Consider the following 14,218-nt stretch of genomic DNA (forward strand, 5'->3'; position numbering starts at 1 on the left):
TGTTTCATTGGAATTGACATTTCAAGGTTGTACAGAAATCAGAGATTGAGATTTTCTAAACTTGTACAAAGTAGGATGAAACATATTATTCTGCTAATTACGAAAAACAAAACTTGTTTTGTTTTTCAGACCCTTCCTCATTACTACCCTTTCTTAGCAGTTAAACCGTAGTGTATGATGGAGCGCAACCTACCAACTACAACATCTTTCGAAAATGACTATGAGCACAATTCTTGTAAGTTTTGAATCTCATTTAGTACAATTTTATTAATGATAAAGAAATGTTTTTCTCGCGGCTATGCTACGACCGCTCCTCGCGCTACGGGTAAGAGAAAGCGTTTCGGATACGTTTTTCATGTCTAACGCAATGTTTGAAACAGATTCTCTTCAAAATATTTACATCTCTGCTTTGAGTAAGACTCCTTGATTTTCTATGGCTTTGTTTCGTTAACTGTAATGCTTTTTCACAGAATCTTACAAACCCAAAGCTACACCTGCTGCTGCTGCTGTTGAAGCCAAGGAATGGGTAATGCCTGCCGCACCTACTGCTCCCAACTACGACCTCGACTTTTCCTCTGCTTTGGATTCCTACAAGTATGATGGTCAAACCATCGAAGCAAAGACATCTCAGCAAGGTGAAAGCTTAGACTTTATGGAAAAGGTATGGCTTCGTATTGCCATTTTTAGAGTATACGCTAACTATTTATCAGTATACAAAAGATGAAGCACCTTCTGCCGCCGAGCATTGAGATGCTTAACTTGCTTGACTTTTTTGTTACAGTTTCTAAGGCGATGATTGATTTTTATTCCTACGAAGTCAAAATTCTAGTCTTTCTCTTGACTTTCTTTCGATATATACATCTTTCCCTTCTCATTCAACTTCTATTTAGGCTTTGTTAATTTTGAGAGATTTCCATGATGCTGATTTTCCATAATTGGCGGATTCATATTTAGCAAACAAATGTGAGATTTTTTCGTACTGGCTCTACTTTCCATCTTTAACCCTTCGACGCTTACGATCCCCGTGATAGTATGAAGGCGAAGACAGCTTAGTTCAGTTTCGTTTCGTTTAGCTTGAAAAAATCCTCCATGAGGTTTGCTAAATTCTAACTTTCTCGAATACAACTTTTAACAAAAATACAACTTTTAACGATAACTTCCCAATTATATTTAGGCAGTATTTGATATATAAAAACCAGAGGCAAAACCAAGTATGACCTTCAGCATGAGTAGAATCTTTTTTTTTCTTTCTGTAAATTTACTCAATTCATCCATTTAAGGTAGAAACAGTATCTTTAAAAATTTTCTCTGAGTACACTTTATAAGCATTAAAGTGCGACTCATACATACGTTGGTGAAACTTCACTACTACCAATATCACAATGGAGCAAGTTATTCAAAAAAGCTGTTCCGATATTGATTCTCATGTGTTAAATTATTGTTCTGGATATGCAAATGATGCATTGAAAGACGTAGACGAAGTCTCTGAGCATGTTATTACCCTGATTCGCGATTTATTGCTTGATGCCGGTGCGAAGCAAGATGCCGTTCAGGCCATCCAGACTGAGCTTTTGAAGCGATTCGAAGAACGTGAACATAATCTTGATAAATTACAAACAAACAAATTGGTTCGATTGAAAGAAACAATTCTTATGGATAAACAATCGGAAATTTCATCCACGATGGGTTTAGTTGGTGAAAAGGTTGACTTGGATTCAGTAAAGGGACGCAAGGTAGAATCTCGTGTTGATAAAAGAAAGTTAGAAAAAGCTGAGAGGAAGATTCGCGCCAAATGGGAAAAGCGTACTATTAAGGCTGAATACGAATCCTCTAGATTGATTCAACCGGAACAAAAATCTTACGAAGAGTTTTACATGGCAGTTAATCCTCTTGACATGTCATCATCTAATCAAGGAAAGACAAAAGATATTAAAGTCGATGGTATTGACCTTGCTTTTGCTGGTCTCCGTATCTTGACGGGCGCCTCGTTAACCTTGGCTCAAGGAAGACGTTATGGTCTTACCGGTCGTAACGGTATTGGTAAGTCTACCTTGCTGCGTGCTCTTTCTCGCCGTGAGGTTGCTATTCCTACTCACATTACAATTCTTCACGTCGAACAGGAAATGGCTGGTGATGATACTCCAGCTTTGCAGTCTGTCCTTGATGCTGATGTTTGGAGAAAGTATTTACTGAAGGATCAAGAAAGCATTACTGGACGCTTGTCGGTCATTGAACGTGAATTGGAAGAATTAGGAAGAGATCAAGAGGCTGATCAAGCAATTCCCCGTCGCTTGGAACGGGAACGTGATGATCTTGACATTCATTTAATGGACATTCAAAATAAGCTTGCAGAAATGGATGCTGATGGTGCAGAAGCCCGTGCTGCTACTATCTTGGCTGGTCTTGGTTTCACACCCGAAATGCAGTCATATGCTACAAAAACGTTTTCAGGTGGTTGGCGTATGCGTCTTTCACTCGCTCGTGCTTTGTTTTGCCAACCTGATCTCTTACTTTTGGACGAACCGTCAAATATGCTTGACGTTCCTTCCATTGCCTTTTTGTCCGAATATCTCCAAAGCTACAAGAATATCGTACTTGTTGTTTCCCATGATCGTTCTTTCTTGAATGAAGTTGCTACCGATATAATTCATCAACACTCGGAGCGCTTAGACTATTACAGAGGTAACTTTAGCCAGTTCTATGCTACTCGCGAAGAACGTTGTAAAAATCAAATGCGTGAGTATGAAAAGCAAATGGAATACCGTAAGCATTTGCAAAGCTTCATTGATAAATTCCGTTACAATGCTGCCAAGTCCTCTGAAGCTCAAAGTCGTATCAAAAAACTTGAAAAGCTTCCTGTCCTTGAAAAACCTCAAACCGATGCCGACGTTGAATTTGAGTTCCCTCTCGTTGAGAAAATTTCTCCTCCTATTTTACAAATGACTGATGTGTTCTTTGAATATGTTCCAGGACGGCCTGTTCTTAAGAATGTTGACATTGATGTGCAGATGGATTCCCGAATCGGCGTTGTAGGACCCAATGGTTCAGGTAAGTCTACTATGTTAAAGTTACTTATTGAACAAATACATCCTACATCTGGTCTTGTTAGTCGTCATCCTCGTCTACGGGTTGCTTATTTTGCCCAACATCATGTTGACACCTTGGAATTGAATTTAAATGCGTTGAGTTTCTTAGCAAAAAATTACCCAGGAAAAGGAGAAGAAGAGTACCGTAGGCACTTGGGTGCTTTCGGCATTACTGGACCTTTGGCATTGCGAAAGATGGTTACTCTTTCCGGTGGTCAAAAATCTCGTGTTGCTTTCGCTTGTTTGGGTCTTCAGAATCCTCATATCTTAATTCTTGATGAACCTACTAACCATTTGGATATGGAATCGATGGATGCATTGACAAGGGCTGTTGAACGATTCCAAGGTGGTGTAATTCTTGTATCTCACGATGTTGATTTCTTGGATAAGACTTGTAAGAGCATTTGGCAATGTGATAATTATATGGTCTCTAAATTTGATGGCACCATTGCTCAATACAAGAAGTACTGCCTATCTCAACAACCCACAATGACAGCAAAGGTACAGTAAATTGACGTTGAAGCAAATAACACAATTATTTGGAAATGAATTAGAAAACTACAAAAACATAAAACTGGTTTTTGCAAAGACAGGGATAGTTATTGAATAATATTACGGGAGTTAATGAACAGCTATATATGAGAAACTTCATCGTTAGCTAAAGAAAATCGTAACCAAGGCATCTAAGAAAACAACTAAAAGAAAATAAATAATAACCGGCATAACAAGAGATATCGCAGCACAATTAAGAACGATAACCTCCCAAAAATTAAGCTATGTATAGTAAAGGTGAATAAAACGGGAACGTAACTGTAATTACACTATAAAATAAAGGGAAAAGAGCGACGAGATTAATGAAAACACCAAAAAGTAGGAAATGAAGAATTAATAAGTTCACCAACCTATAATGCCTAAGAGCGCTTCGGCAAATGATTTTGCACTCTAGAAGATTTAGGGAAAAGGGAAGAAATCGGAATAGAAGACGGAGATTGTAAATTCGATGAACGTTGCCATAGAGATTTATTAGAATTAAAGCTGGGCTTAAGGGAATTAGAAGCGGGAGGAGGTTTAATGGTAGAAGACATTGGATACGGATTCGTACTGGGCTGCTTATCCATGCGGAAAGAGGAGCCTAAAGGGCGTAAAGAAGGGTTTGAAGTTCGGAAATTCGAGTTACTTGTAACTGGTGGTCGTGTAAAAGAAGTTTTCTTTAAGAAATCGTTTCTGGCTTTCGTCATTAATGAGCTTTTTGGGGCACAATTATTCATTGGGCGTAGTCGTTTTGGCGGTCTAGCGGACCGTGGCTCTCTTTCTAGAGGTACAATTCGCTTGGTTTGCTTCGTCTGCTCGAGCTTTGTGTAAGCGTTTCGAAGTTTTTCGGATGCCTCATTGTACTGAGTGTTTCTTCGTTTCTTAAGTCTCTGGTATAATGAACGCCAGTCAGTGATCGAAGGAAGAGGAGCCTTAAATTGTTGCAGTTCAAGCGCAAAATCGCGTAAGACATGTAGTTTCCAAAGGGACTGAGATTCTTGTTTGATATGTGGAGACCGTTCTTCTAGTAAATGTAAACGATCAGGAGGTGCGCGTTCCAAAATGGGCTCCAGCAGAGCGTAAGGGTAGTCTCCTATATCCTCAATGTCGTTTATGTACTTTTGAGCCACCTGTAGACAAATTTCTTTCAGAGAAAGCATGATACATGGAAACAAATTAAGCTGAAAAGGAAAAATTAGGTAGGTAATAAGGAAAACGCAGTAGAAAGGAAGTCAAAAGCACCTCAAAAATTTAAAAACAATGAAATTGGTGAGAACAATAATAGTAAAAGAAAATTGATAAATTCTATTTTGATTTGAAAAATTTAAAGAGCCTTGATATTTGTTGTTAATCCTAGTAATATACCAAGTTGTTGGTTCAGTTAAAGATGGAATTTCCTTGTAAACAAGCGGTTTTGTAGGAGTTTATAAAACGATTTTATTAATTCATATTTTCTTTATTTTGTTAAGGAATCCGTTGCCGTGAGTATCGCTGTTTTACGGTAGAACACTTTTAGATTGTTTACGTTATCTTTCGGTAGTAAATAAATATGGATTAGATGTTTGACTATCGCAAGCTTTGGTAGAAGCATGATGCTTGTTGAAATTATTTTATTCCCGTAGTTTTTTGGGCTTGGCTTACTTTGGTAGCAAAGGTAAAAGTGAGCTACTCGCTATTAATCCTATGAAAAAGAAATCAACACAATTGGTTCTACACCAGATTCTTATGTCAAGTCATTTCCTTTAGAGAAAAGAATTCTCTTTCCATTCATAGTTTTACCAAGGTTTGATGAGCCAGTCTACATTTGAATCGTTATTTTTGTTTTGCACTCGAAAGTTTAGAAAAGAAGACTGATTTTTTGACGAAAATTATATGAGACGATGTTGGTATGGCATATTTAATCCTTATGACTATACAATCAATTTTCTGAAACAAACGAAATGGAACAGGGATGTACAAAAATGAAAAAAAGTGAAATCAAGAGTAATAGAGTCTAAACGAGGAGAAGAATCTCCTGCTATAACTGTTTATGAACATTTTTGTAAAATAGGTAGCATAGAAACAAATGTAAAAGATACTTGTAGGGTAACTAAAAAGTACATCAATTTCAGGTTTCTCAAAATGAAAGTAAAACATCAGCTTCCTTGATACCTTAGCTAGCAACGCGAATGTTATTGTTGAGAACCATATGGTAAAAAATGTAAATAAACAAGAAAAAGGTTTTCGACAGTAGAAGAACTGGTCGAATGGGAAAAATGAAATACCTTAGGGAAAAGAATTCAACTCATTTTATCATGTAAAAATTGGTTTCTGCATCCTTTATAGCAAAGCATCTTTTCAGGTATTTCCAGTCATTCTTGGATCAAGCAAGTCCATCATTCACTCATCAAACGGGACACTAGAAATTCTACTAGGAAATATGATTTTTATACTTAAAACCAAGAGCTTTTTTTTCAGCCTACAGGCATTTTAGAGTATTGTGTTCTGTTGTAATTCGAACAAACATAGTTCATCTCAAGCCAAGAACGACCGATCTTCTTCACAAATCCTTTTAGTTGAGTCCAAAAGATAAAGCAAATGGTCCAATTGGTCCAATTGTTCTGTGGAAAGTCCATAGACAGAATTTGAAAGACATTCCTCCACAGTGAATTTTGCGAATGCCCTTTTCCCTCTAGCTTAGCATTGTAAAACGGAGAAAAAATAAAAAATCTAAGTGTAAAGGAAAGAAAAGAAACTTCCAACAAGCTTCTTTTAAAACATTTTAGGCTGAGGCGCATCATTCTTTTCGCTCTCTTAATAAGTCACGAATAGAAAAGCCCAAATTAAAGTCAAAAGTTGAGCGTCCACTTTTAGACGTGCTTTTGTATCAGATGTTTGCCATTCTTCTCAACCTCTCTTCAGACATTGTCTGACATGAGAGCTTTTCAACAATTCCCATTCTTCTTCATTTCCTTCGATATCGCTTGGACCGGCTTTTTTTAAAAAATTTTCTTCATATTTGCATTCAAAATGTCTCATAGAACAGCTAACTCTGAGGTTAGCTCCATCCTATTTGTGAAAAATTTGTCGTTTAAAATCACATCAGAAGAAATGTACGATTTGTTTGGTAGATATGGACCTATACGTCAAATTCGATTGGGAAATACCGTTGAAACTCGAGGAACCGCTTTCGTAGTATATGAAAACGTCCAAGACGCCCTTCGTGCTTGTAATAAGTTGTCTGGTTACAACTTCATGGACCGATATTTAGTTGGTATGGAAGTTTGAATAATCCAGTTTTTCTTTCACAGTTCACTAATCATAATTCTTTAGTTCATTATTACAATCCTGAAAAGGCAAAGACTGAGGGTGAAAACTTGAATTCTCGATACACTGCCCTTGAAGAAGTTAAGAAACGCTATGGTGTTCAATAAGCCATAGCATTTGTACTTATGATGTATTATAGTTACTCATGTTATAAAATATAGATGACTTTCTTCCCGTTTTATGTTGTATTGAACCACAGTATTCATTCCATTGAATGATAAAATACCTTTATTACTAACTAAATATCCAAAAAAACCCTTAATATTTTCCATGTTACATACAAACTTCTATGTTGCACATTTTCTTTTGCCTTATTCGTAATGGGCAAGTTTCCACAAACCAACTCTTCCAGCTTCATTACCCACGCATAATTCACCACCACGTCCAAAGCCTAAACAGCTTACTCGTCCAAGAGGTGTAGAGTTAGTAGGCCAGTTTCGGAATGCACTGAAACTAGGAACGTGGAACAATCGCAGAGTGTCCTTCTTACCTCTGGAGCTAATAGCTAAAACTTGACTATCCTTTGAAAAGGCCATCGAGTTAATGCTAAAAGTGACATTCTCTAAAGATGTAGTTTGTTTATAGCCATCATCGTCGCTGGGCGTCTTCAGATCGTACACACTGACGATACCACTCTTACTGCCGATTGCAAGGTACTTGTCATTTCCATCCAAGCAAAAACGAGTAGTTGCAACACCATCCTGAATATGCCAGCGCTTTGACACAGACCTACTTTCTAAATTGAAGTGCCAAACCTCTGCGCCGTAGCTCAATACAAGCATTCCCTTTCCATCCGAAGTAAACGTGACATCAGAAATGGTTCCTTCAATTTTGAAACTAGTAACATATTGCCCAGTAATTGAATTTAAAAGATTTATATAACCATTCTTTCCTTCTAAAGCAATATACTTTCCTGTGTTGTCCATATGGAATCTTTCCATACTTGGTTGCAAATCCTCTTGTCCGTACATTCTACTGATTTTTTCGACACGTGTAGATTCTAGATCCCAAATATACATGTATTTTCTTCTACCTCCGGCGACAACATGCTTTCCATCTGGATGGAAAATAGCTGTTTGCAAGGCGGAAGAACGCAAATGCAAGGAGGTTACAAATGGATTTACCTTTCCATCTAACTGATAAATACGGATGGTTCGGTCAAAACCACAGGTCAATAGAAGAGGGAAGAAGGGATGAAATGAAATGCAGCGAATACCACTATGAGAAGGTGCCTGAAAGTTTGCATCTTTAAGTCTCTTAATGTCGATTGTACCAGGCAATAGGACTCGTGAATCCTTATTTACATAAGAGACAGAAGAGTTAAATAATTGACGTAGAGATGTCGGAAGAACGTTGTCTTCAGCAAGAGAGCTTTCCTCCTCATCCTCTCCGGCCAACTTTTCATCAGGTCTAGCCCATTGAGGGACACCATAGATTCTTTCAAATTGCTGTCTCAATCTTTGGGTATATTGTAGACCGTTGAGTTCTGCTTCTCCTTCATATCGTCGGAGCTTCCTCAGTCTAGTATTATCCTGCAAAGAAACTGTTATACGCTCATCGTCACTGTCTTCCCAAACCGCGACAGGTGGCTCATTCACTTCTTGTTCTTCCGGCTCAACTTCCATTTCCATTTCCTTGTCATCTTTGACTTTCTGAAGGGTATTTTCGCCAGTATCGAACACGAAAAGGTCTGCATCCTCGATTTTTTCCAGATCATTTTCGCCAACCTGATGTTCGTGACTTAATCCAGGCGCTTCGTCCATTTCCTGATCGGCTACATCTTTTATGTTTCCTAAATGACTTTCAAAATCATCGGTTTTTCCAAAAATGGCTTCTTCTAGCTGCAATTCCTCTGCGTCTTTTTTATGAGTTTTCGCATCTCCATTTTTCGTCGGTTTCTTCTCTAATGTACTCAAATCCAAAAAATCATCTTTATAAGGTGAAGTTTTAGAACTGTTTTTACTAGGTTTCGGCATGAAGAATGCTACTTATCGAATTCTTCCCCTTGTTGGTTTTTGGCAGTTTTGTTGGCTACTTGATGTACTACCAATGTGAAGTATTGGGTACAACATGAAGGAAACCAAACCACAGGTTTAGCCTTTTTTTCTTTTTGTTTTCTTTTTTTTCATTAGTAATTTGGAATGAACTTTCTCTACATAGCTCAATCGAATTTTTGTTTGGCTTTGTATGCAATGCTTCTTACAGTCTAGCGGCCACACAGTATGGAACAGTAAAAAATAATGCTTTGCAAAAGTAAATCTTATTTAGCGTTATATTATTTCGTTTTCTTCTGTGAAAAACACATTACCAAATCATCAGAAATCATCAAGTCAACTCATGTTTTTTTTTTCCATTAGCAGTATGCCTAATAGAATAAAATCGGCAATATAATATCAGTAGTGTACAATAGTAAGGAAAAAAGGCTTCCTTTCGAGTAATTTTCTCCTGAACTCATTATCGAGACAATGGTCTCTTGAACTGTCGCTACGACAAATAGCTCAGGCGTAAACCTTCATACATCGAGTTTCACTATGGATTGTTTCACAGTTTTTCGAACAGTACCACGTACCGCAATTCTGACAAGCATATAGTCCCCAATATCCACACACATTGCAGAACCTGCGAGCAGGTTTAGAAGATGGCTGGGCTACACATGTCGGGTATCTAGAATTTGGCTATCGTTGTAAGTAACTTGTTTTTCCTTGCATCTACTTACAGTTTCGTCCAGATAATTGGCAAACGTTTTCCTGGAAGAAAGAATGCGACGAATGCTAATGGGCATAAATCTGCGCTGCACTAGAAATGGGAAGTTAGAAAACCGAAAACCCCCAACATGCTTACATAGTTCTCTCGGGACTTCAAATCTAATGTCTGAATAGTTATCTTTATCGAGTTCTACCAAGTTTCGTTTTAACTGTCTTTCGCGAGTCGCATGATCCACAATGGACTACCGCCGTTAGCTTCTTTTTTCATTAGACTTGAATCGTCATACCCTTTGTTTTTGCTTTTTCCTTTTCTGTACTGGATGCTCAACTATAGATACAAACATCGTATTTTGGTGACTTCTATGTACTTCGACCAAAGGTTCAAATATGCCGGACAAAGACGAATATATAAATGAAAAGTTGCTTTCGCTAAAGTTCTCTCACAAAAATTCTGGATTTTAGCTCAATGTCTCTGAATTTCTGTAAGCCAGAGGAGAGATTGAAGAAAGCTCGTTTGACTGGAGGAACCTGTTTACAAAGTTTCAGCTTCGAAGCCTTATCTAAAATGGAAGTTTTCACTCAAATAACATTCAAAAGCAGTAGTAACTGGATTGCGGCGGTTCCTTTTGCAATACCGAAGTTTTACAGTATGAAAATGTTGACTGAGCGAAACATAAACGGCTTTTTCAGAGTATATGATGAATCTGGTAAGAAACTATTATTCAACTTGACTATAATGCAAGATCTTCTATAACAGTACCACAAAAACCGGATGAGATTCAGAATGAAAATTTTTTTACGCATAATCATTCAACGTCTTGAACCAGTTTCGCACTACTCACAACTTCACTTTGGAAGAACAGCCACGTACATCCACTGTCTTACTTCACAATAAATATATGAAATACTACATTACTACACACAACTCAAAGCTACCATTCAGACAATATCCTTATATCTCCCAAAAGAACTCAAAGTTTTGCATTTAGTATCCGTAAGCACGAACTTAAAGACGAACAGTGGCAGCAGCAGCCTTGGCACGCTTAGAAAGCTTAGCTTGGGTCTTGCCACCCAAAATACCACCACCCCACTTACGGCGAAGTTCGTCGTACTTGGCATTGAAGTTGACCTCAACAGCGGAGACAACAGAGGCAAGTTCGTTCTTGTCTTCCTCGCGGACTTCAGTAACAGCCAAGACAGCAGCGGACTTTTGGTGAACGACGGTACCGAGACGAGCCTTGTTCTTGACAACGGCATAGGGGATACCCATCTTCTTGCACAAAGCAGGCAAGAAGACAACAAGCTCAATAGGGTCGACATCGCTGGCGATGAGGACCAACTTAGCCTTCTTGTTTTCAATGAGACCAACAACGTGGTTCAAACCATACTTGACGTTGTAAGGCTTCTTGGAAACATCATGGGCAGACTTTCCGTTAGCGACAGCCTCGGCTTCAGTAAGCAAACGTTGCTTCTTTTCGACAGCGGTCTCAGGGCGGTACTTGTTAAGTAACTTGAAGACCTGGGTAGCAGTGTTCTTGTCCAAGGTCTTTTGGAACTGAGCAAGTGCGGGGGGAACCTTCAAACGCAAGCCCAAAATCTTACGGCGGCGTTGAAGGCGAATGTACTCAGGCCACTTCACAAAACGGCTCAAGTCACGCTTAGGTTGGATGTCTTGTCCAATACCAAAGGAACGAGGACGGCTCACAAACAAAGGGTTCTTGGTGGTCTTTGCAGCCTTAGGCTGAGCAAAAGGTGAGGGTGCGACCTTTTTAGACTTGGGTGCCTAGCAATTGTTAGTTATTCGTTTCTTATTTACGATATTTCATTCGTCGGGCAAACGTTACTTACCATTTTTGGTGGTTGTTCGTGTTAGAAGATTCCTTCCACGAAGGTTTTTTGGGTATGGTGTGACTGCTCTAGCATAACCTACCCTAATATTATGACTTGCCTTTGAAATTTATTTAGCGAATCTTAAAGAGAAATTGCGTATAGAAAAGTTCATACGTAAATAAACAAACATGGCGAAAAAGCAAGATTGTAATTCTTGCTTGACGATAAGTTTTATATCGTAGAGGAAGTTGAAGGAGAGACATTGGTAGTCATGTAGATTAAAAACTCGACAACTGAGTTCCTTGGACTTTTCCAAAGTCCTTCAAAGTCAACATTCGTGTCTTCAGAGAAGCAATGGATGGTAAAACGATGCAAAGTAGAGTGGGTTAGAGTGAGACAAACTATTGAAGTCTTCCGATATCTGACTTCATTCTGTTTAATATCTAAAAGGGGGCATGTCACTTAACACTGGATGATTTTGTCCCATATATACTTTGCTTTGAAAATAATACCTTGCGTCCTAAATCACCATTCTATACCATCTATACCATCCTCATCAGTAAATGCATTTCAAGAAAGCTTTCTTTTTCATTTCTGCTCAAATGCTAACAAAAAAAGCAGAAATTACTTATAATGGGCCCAGACTCGAGGAGGTCAGAAAAGACCTATGTTATGGCATAACCCAGCATTGTATAACAGAGTCGTTTAAATATCCAAAAATATTCTTAGAATTCCTTGCGAAGATAAACTCCAATTGGTCGTTTTCATGCATCAACCTCTCTTGTAACTGCTGTTATAAGCTTCCTGAAAGTCAGCAGACTTTTAATCACACACTAATATATCTTTCCACGACAAAGTCGCTCCTCTTTCCATTGTCAACTTGTGCTCAAGGTGTGAAATGCTTCAGGCATCACAAACTAACTAGCTCCTGCATAGATTAATGGAATTTTTTAAGCTCAAGAAACATATAAAAATTAAAATTAAAATTAAAACAGAAAAGATACTCTTTAATTTCTCGATCGACATATACCGCTGGACTTCTCATCAATGGATGTTTACCAAAAATTATTTCTACCTCCTACTCCTGCAAGAACGAATATTTGGGTAGATTCAGTTCATACAATTAAGTTGGTATCTATTTCATAGATATCTTGCTTAAAACGTCGATATATATCCTTTGTGTTATATTTGGTTATTTTTTTATAGAACATAGTCCTTTTCTTGATAAACCGCTTTTTTTTTCGTCCCTTAGTTAAACAAAGCCATCTCTTTGTTTTTGTGTATGTATTTGATTGATTGGAGGAATTCGCTTTAAAGAAGAAAATAGACAAGGAAATGGATTACTATGACATTGATGGTATTCTGTCTGAAAACCAAAAAGTTCCCTGTACCTGCAATGTCTCTATTCCGGGATTAGGACATGAGGGCCGAGAGGTAAAAATTTCAATATAATTTTGTAATTCTAAGCTAATTAGATAGGTTCCTGCAGGTTCAAAAGTTGAGTTACCTTTCTGGCTTGCTGAAGTCCTTGCTGTTAAGTATGTCCTTGGGAGAAGGGGAAGGTTTTCCAGGCCTTCTCCCTCAAGTTTTAACTATATTTTTTTTAACACTAACACGATTGGTTAAGTTCGTTTGTCAGTATTCATATGCCTGCTCCCTTTTCTTCAGTTGTACGCAATGCTTTAAAAGCAAGTCCTACAAGTGTACTTCTGAGAGACATTTGTACAACTTACTATCATTTTGCCGAAAATATGCTTCACGTGTAAGTCAATCCTATAAGTTTTGTGCCTGAATAGTCCCTGTTTTAAATTTGAAAGGCTTTCATCTTCGTTGCTTTGTTTATTTAGGCTACATTTCAAGATATTAATTTCAATGTTAGAATTTCTGATCAACAGCTTGCTCAGTTAAGTCTTGATACACTACGAAAACGATCTTTAGTTATCGCCGATGGTGCTCTAAATCCTCATGGAGCTTTGCAACAAAACTCGGACTTTATCAATGGACTGGATGACTTTGAAAAATACCGTAAGTTGTTGAATTTTCTTTACGTGGATCGTTATTACTAATACTAAACTTACGATAGTCCTGAGAATCGCACACTCTACTCACCGTAATCTTATACATTGGCAAAACTCTACTGATAATTGATTCCCTTCCCATTAATGACAATAAATCTCTTTAGCTAACCCATTCATGCTCTTTCTACATTTTATGTCATCTATAATTATTACAAGTACTACAAGATACGACTTATACAGTCAGCAGCTTAAAGTTTTGGTCAAAACACTGTATTTTATTTCTTAAATCATTTCCCATACTAAATATACTGGTTAGCTAAAGCTCAAGAGGTTTCAAAGAGACAAAGCAGTAGTTCATTAGGAAAAATCAGTAATAACGCCTTGTCACAGGCTATTATCGTCACTGATGGACTACGCAGACCGTCGTGATTATTAAAGTAAGCATCATGGTATTCCACAAAGCCACGCACTTTGTCTTTTGCGAGCGAAAACAACATACCAATTACGCATGGAAAACAGGCAACATATGTGTTTTTCCATCGAAACATCGAACAAGGTAAATTATCCGACTAGCAAAAGTTAGAGATGAGCTAACAAAAGAAAAAGGAAAGGGACAGAAAAAGCAGTTATTTTTCCATTTTCAGACGTATAGTATGTCTTCAAAGCCAATGGCATCAGACATATGCTTGTCTTTGTCTATAGTATTCATCCTCTATGTAAATAACTACGCATCTCCTTTACG

The 14,218-nt window shown here is 37.9% G+C and overlaps 9 protein-coding genes across 10 annotated transcripts; 5 read left to right on the forward strand and 4 right to left on the reverse strand.

Annotated features, from left to right (window-relative positions):
• The first annotated feature begins 19 nt into the window (after positions 1–19).
• SPOG_01513 (F1-ATPase subunit H) lies at positions 20–1,229 on the forward strand. The gene is made up of 5 exons (XM_013170200.1): positions 20–235; positions 280–325; positions 381–413; positions 471–661; positions 711–1,229. Exons 1-5 carry the CDS (start codon positions 215–217, stop codon positions 747–749), a joined length of 330 nt encoding a protein of 109 aa, XP_013025654.1. The 5' UTR covers positions 20–214; the 3' UTR covers positions 750–1,229.
• A 131-nt stretch (positions 1,230–1,360) lies between these two features.
• On the forward strand, positions 1,361–3,848 carry SPOG_01514 (AAA family ATPase Gcn20). Its single transcript, XM_013170201.1, has one exon. It carries the CDS (start codon positions 1,383–1,385, stop codon positions 3,594–3,596), a length of 2,214 nt encoding a protein of 737 aa, XP_013025655.1. The 5' UTR covers positions 1,361–1,382; the 3' UTR covers positions 3,597–3,848.
• SPOG_01515 (elongin-A) lies at positions 3,662–4,998 on the reverse strand. Its single transcript, XM_013170202.1, has one exon. It carries the CDS (start codon positions 4,775–4,777, stop codon positions 3,998–4,000), a length of 780 nt encoding a protein of 259 aa, XP_013025656.1. The 5' UTR covers positions 4,778–4,998; the 3' UTR covers positions 3,662–3,997.
• A 1,234-nt stretch (positions 4,999–6,232) lies between these two features.
• Positions 6,233–7,101, forward strand: SPOG_01516 (U2 snRNP-associated protein Sf3b14). The gene is made up of 2 exons (XM_013170203.1): positions 6,233–6,870; positions 6,930–7,101. The coding sequence occupies exons 1-2, from the start codon at positions 6,627–6,629 to the stop codon at positions 7,028–7,030; spliced, it is 345 nt and encodes a 114-aa protein (XP_013025657.1). The 5' UTR covers positions 6,233–6,626; the 3' UTR covers positions 7,031–7,101.
• Positions 7,098–9,098, reverse strand: SPOG_01517 (CGI-48 family protein). The gene has a single exon (XM_013170204.1). The coding sequence runs from the start codon at positions 8,897–8,899 to the stop codon at positions 7,235–7,237; it is 1,665 nt and encodes a 554-aa protein (XP_013025658.1). The 5' UTR covers positions 8,900–9,098; the 3' UTR covers positions 7,098–7,234.
• Positions 9,099–9,164: 66 nt separating this feature from the next.
• SPOG_01518 (Swr1 complex subunit Vps71) lies at positions 9,165–10,408 on the reverse strand. Its single transcript, XM_013170205.1, has 4 exons — positions 9,916–10,408; positions 9,765–9,870; positions 9,640–9,719; positions 9,165–9,598 (listed from the first exon to the last, which is right to left on the reverse strand). The coding sequence occupies exons 1-4, from the start codon at positions 9,970–9,972 to the stop codon at positions 9,422–9,424; spliced, it is 420 nt and encodes a 139-aa protein (XP_013025659.1). The 5' UTR covers positions 9,973–10,408; the 3' UTR covers positions 9,165–9,421.
• A 125-nt stretch (positions 10,409–10,533) lies between these two features.
• Positions 10,534–13,463, reverse strand: SPOG_01519. Of its 2 annotated transcripts, XM_013170207.1 has the most exons (3): positions 13,192–13,463; positions 11,477–13,067; positions 10,534–11,411 (listed from the first exon to the last, which is right to left on the reverse strand). In XM_013170207.1, exons 2-3 carry the CDS (start codon positions 11,477–11,479, stop codon positions 10,635–10,637), a joined length of 780 nt encoding a protein of 259 aa, XP_013025661.1. In that variant the 5' UTR covers positions 11,480–13,067; positions 13,192–13,463; the 3' UTR covers positions 10,534–10,634. The 2 variants fall into 2 exon arrangements, with proteins under 2 accessions (XP_013025661.1, XP_013025660.1); XM_013170206.1 differs by having other exon boundaries at positions 11,477–13,215.
• Positions 11,635–12,434, forward strand: SPOG_05261 (uncharacterized protein). Its single transcript, XM_013170290.1, has one exon. It carries the CDS (start codon positions 12,022–12,024, stop codon positions 12,397–12,399), a length of 378 nt encoding a protein of 125 aa, XP_013025744.1. The 5' UTR covers positions 11,635–12,021; the 3' UTR covers positions 12,400–12,434.
• SPOG_01520 (GINS complex subunit Psf3) lies at positions 12,518–14,029 on the forward strand. The gene is made up of 5 exons (XM_013170208.1): positions 12,518–12,892; positions 12,938–12,996; positions 13,086–13,220; positions 13,338–13,483; positions 13,542–14,029. Exons 1-5 carry the CDS (start codon positions 12,794–12,796, stop codon positions 13,604–13,606), a joined length of 504 nt encoding a protein of 167 aa, XP_013025662.1. The 5' UTR covers positions 12,518–12,793; the 3' UTR covers positions 13,607–14,029.
• The last annotated feature ends 189 nt before the right edge of the window (positions 14,030–14,218 follow it).

This window comes from Schizosaccharomyces cryophilus, assembly GCF_000004155.1.
Source record: "Schizosaccharomyces cryophilus OY26 unplaced genomic scaffold supercont4.8, whole genome shotgun sequence".
In the NCBI taxonomy this organism is placed as follows: Eukaryota; Fungi; Ascomycota; class Schizosaccharomycetes; order Schizosaccharomycetales; family Schizosaccharomycetaceae; genus Schizosaccharomyces; species Schizosaccharomyces cryophilus.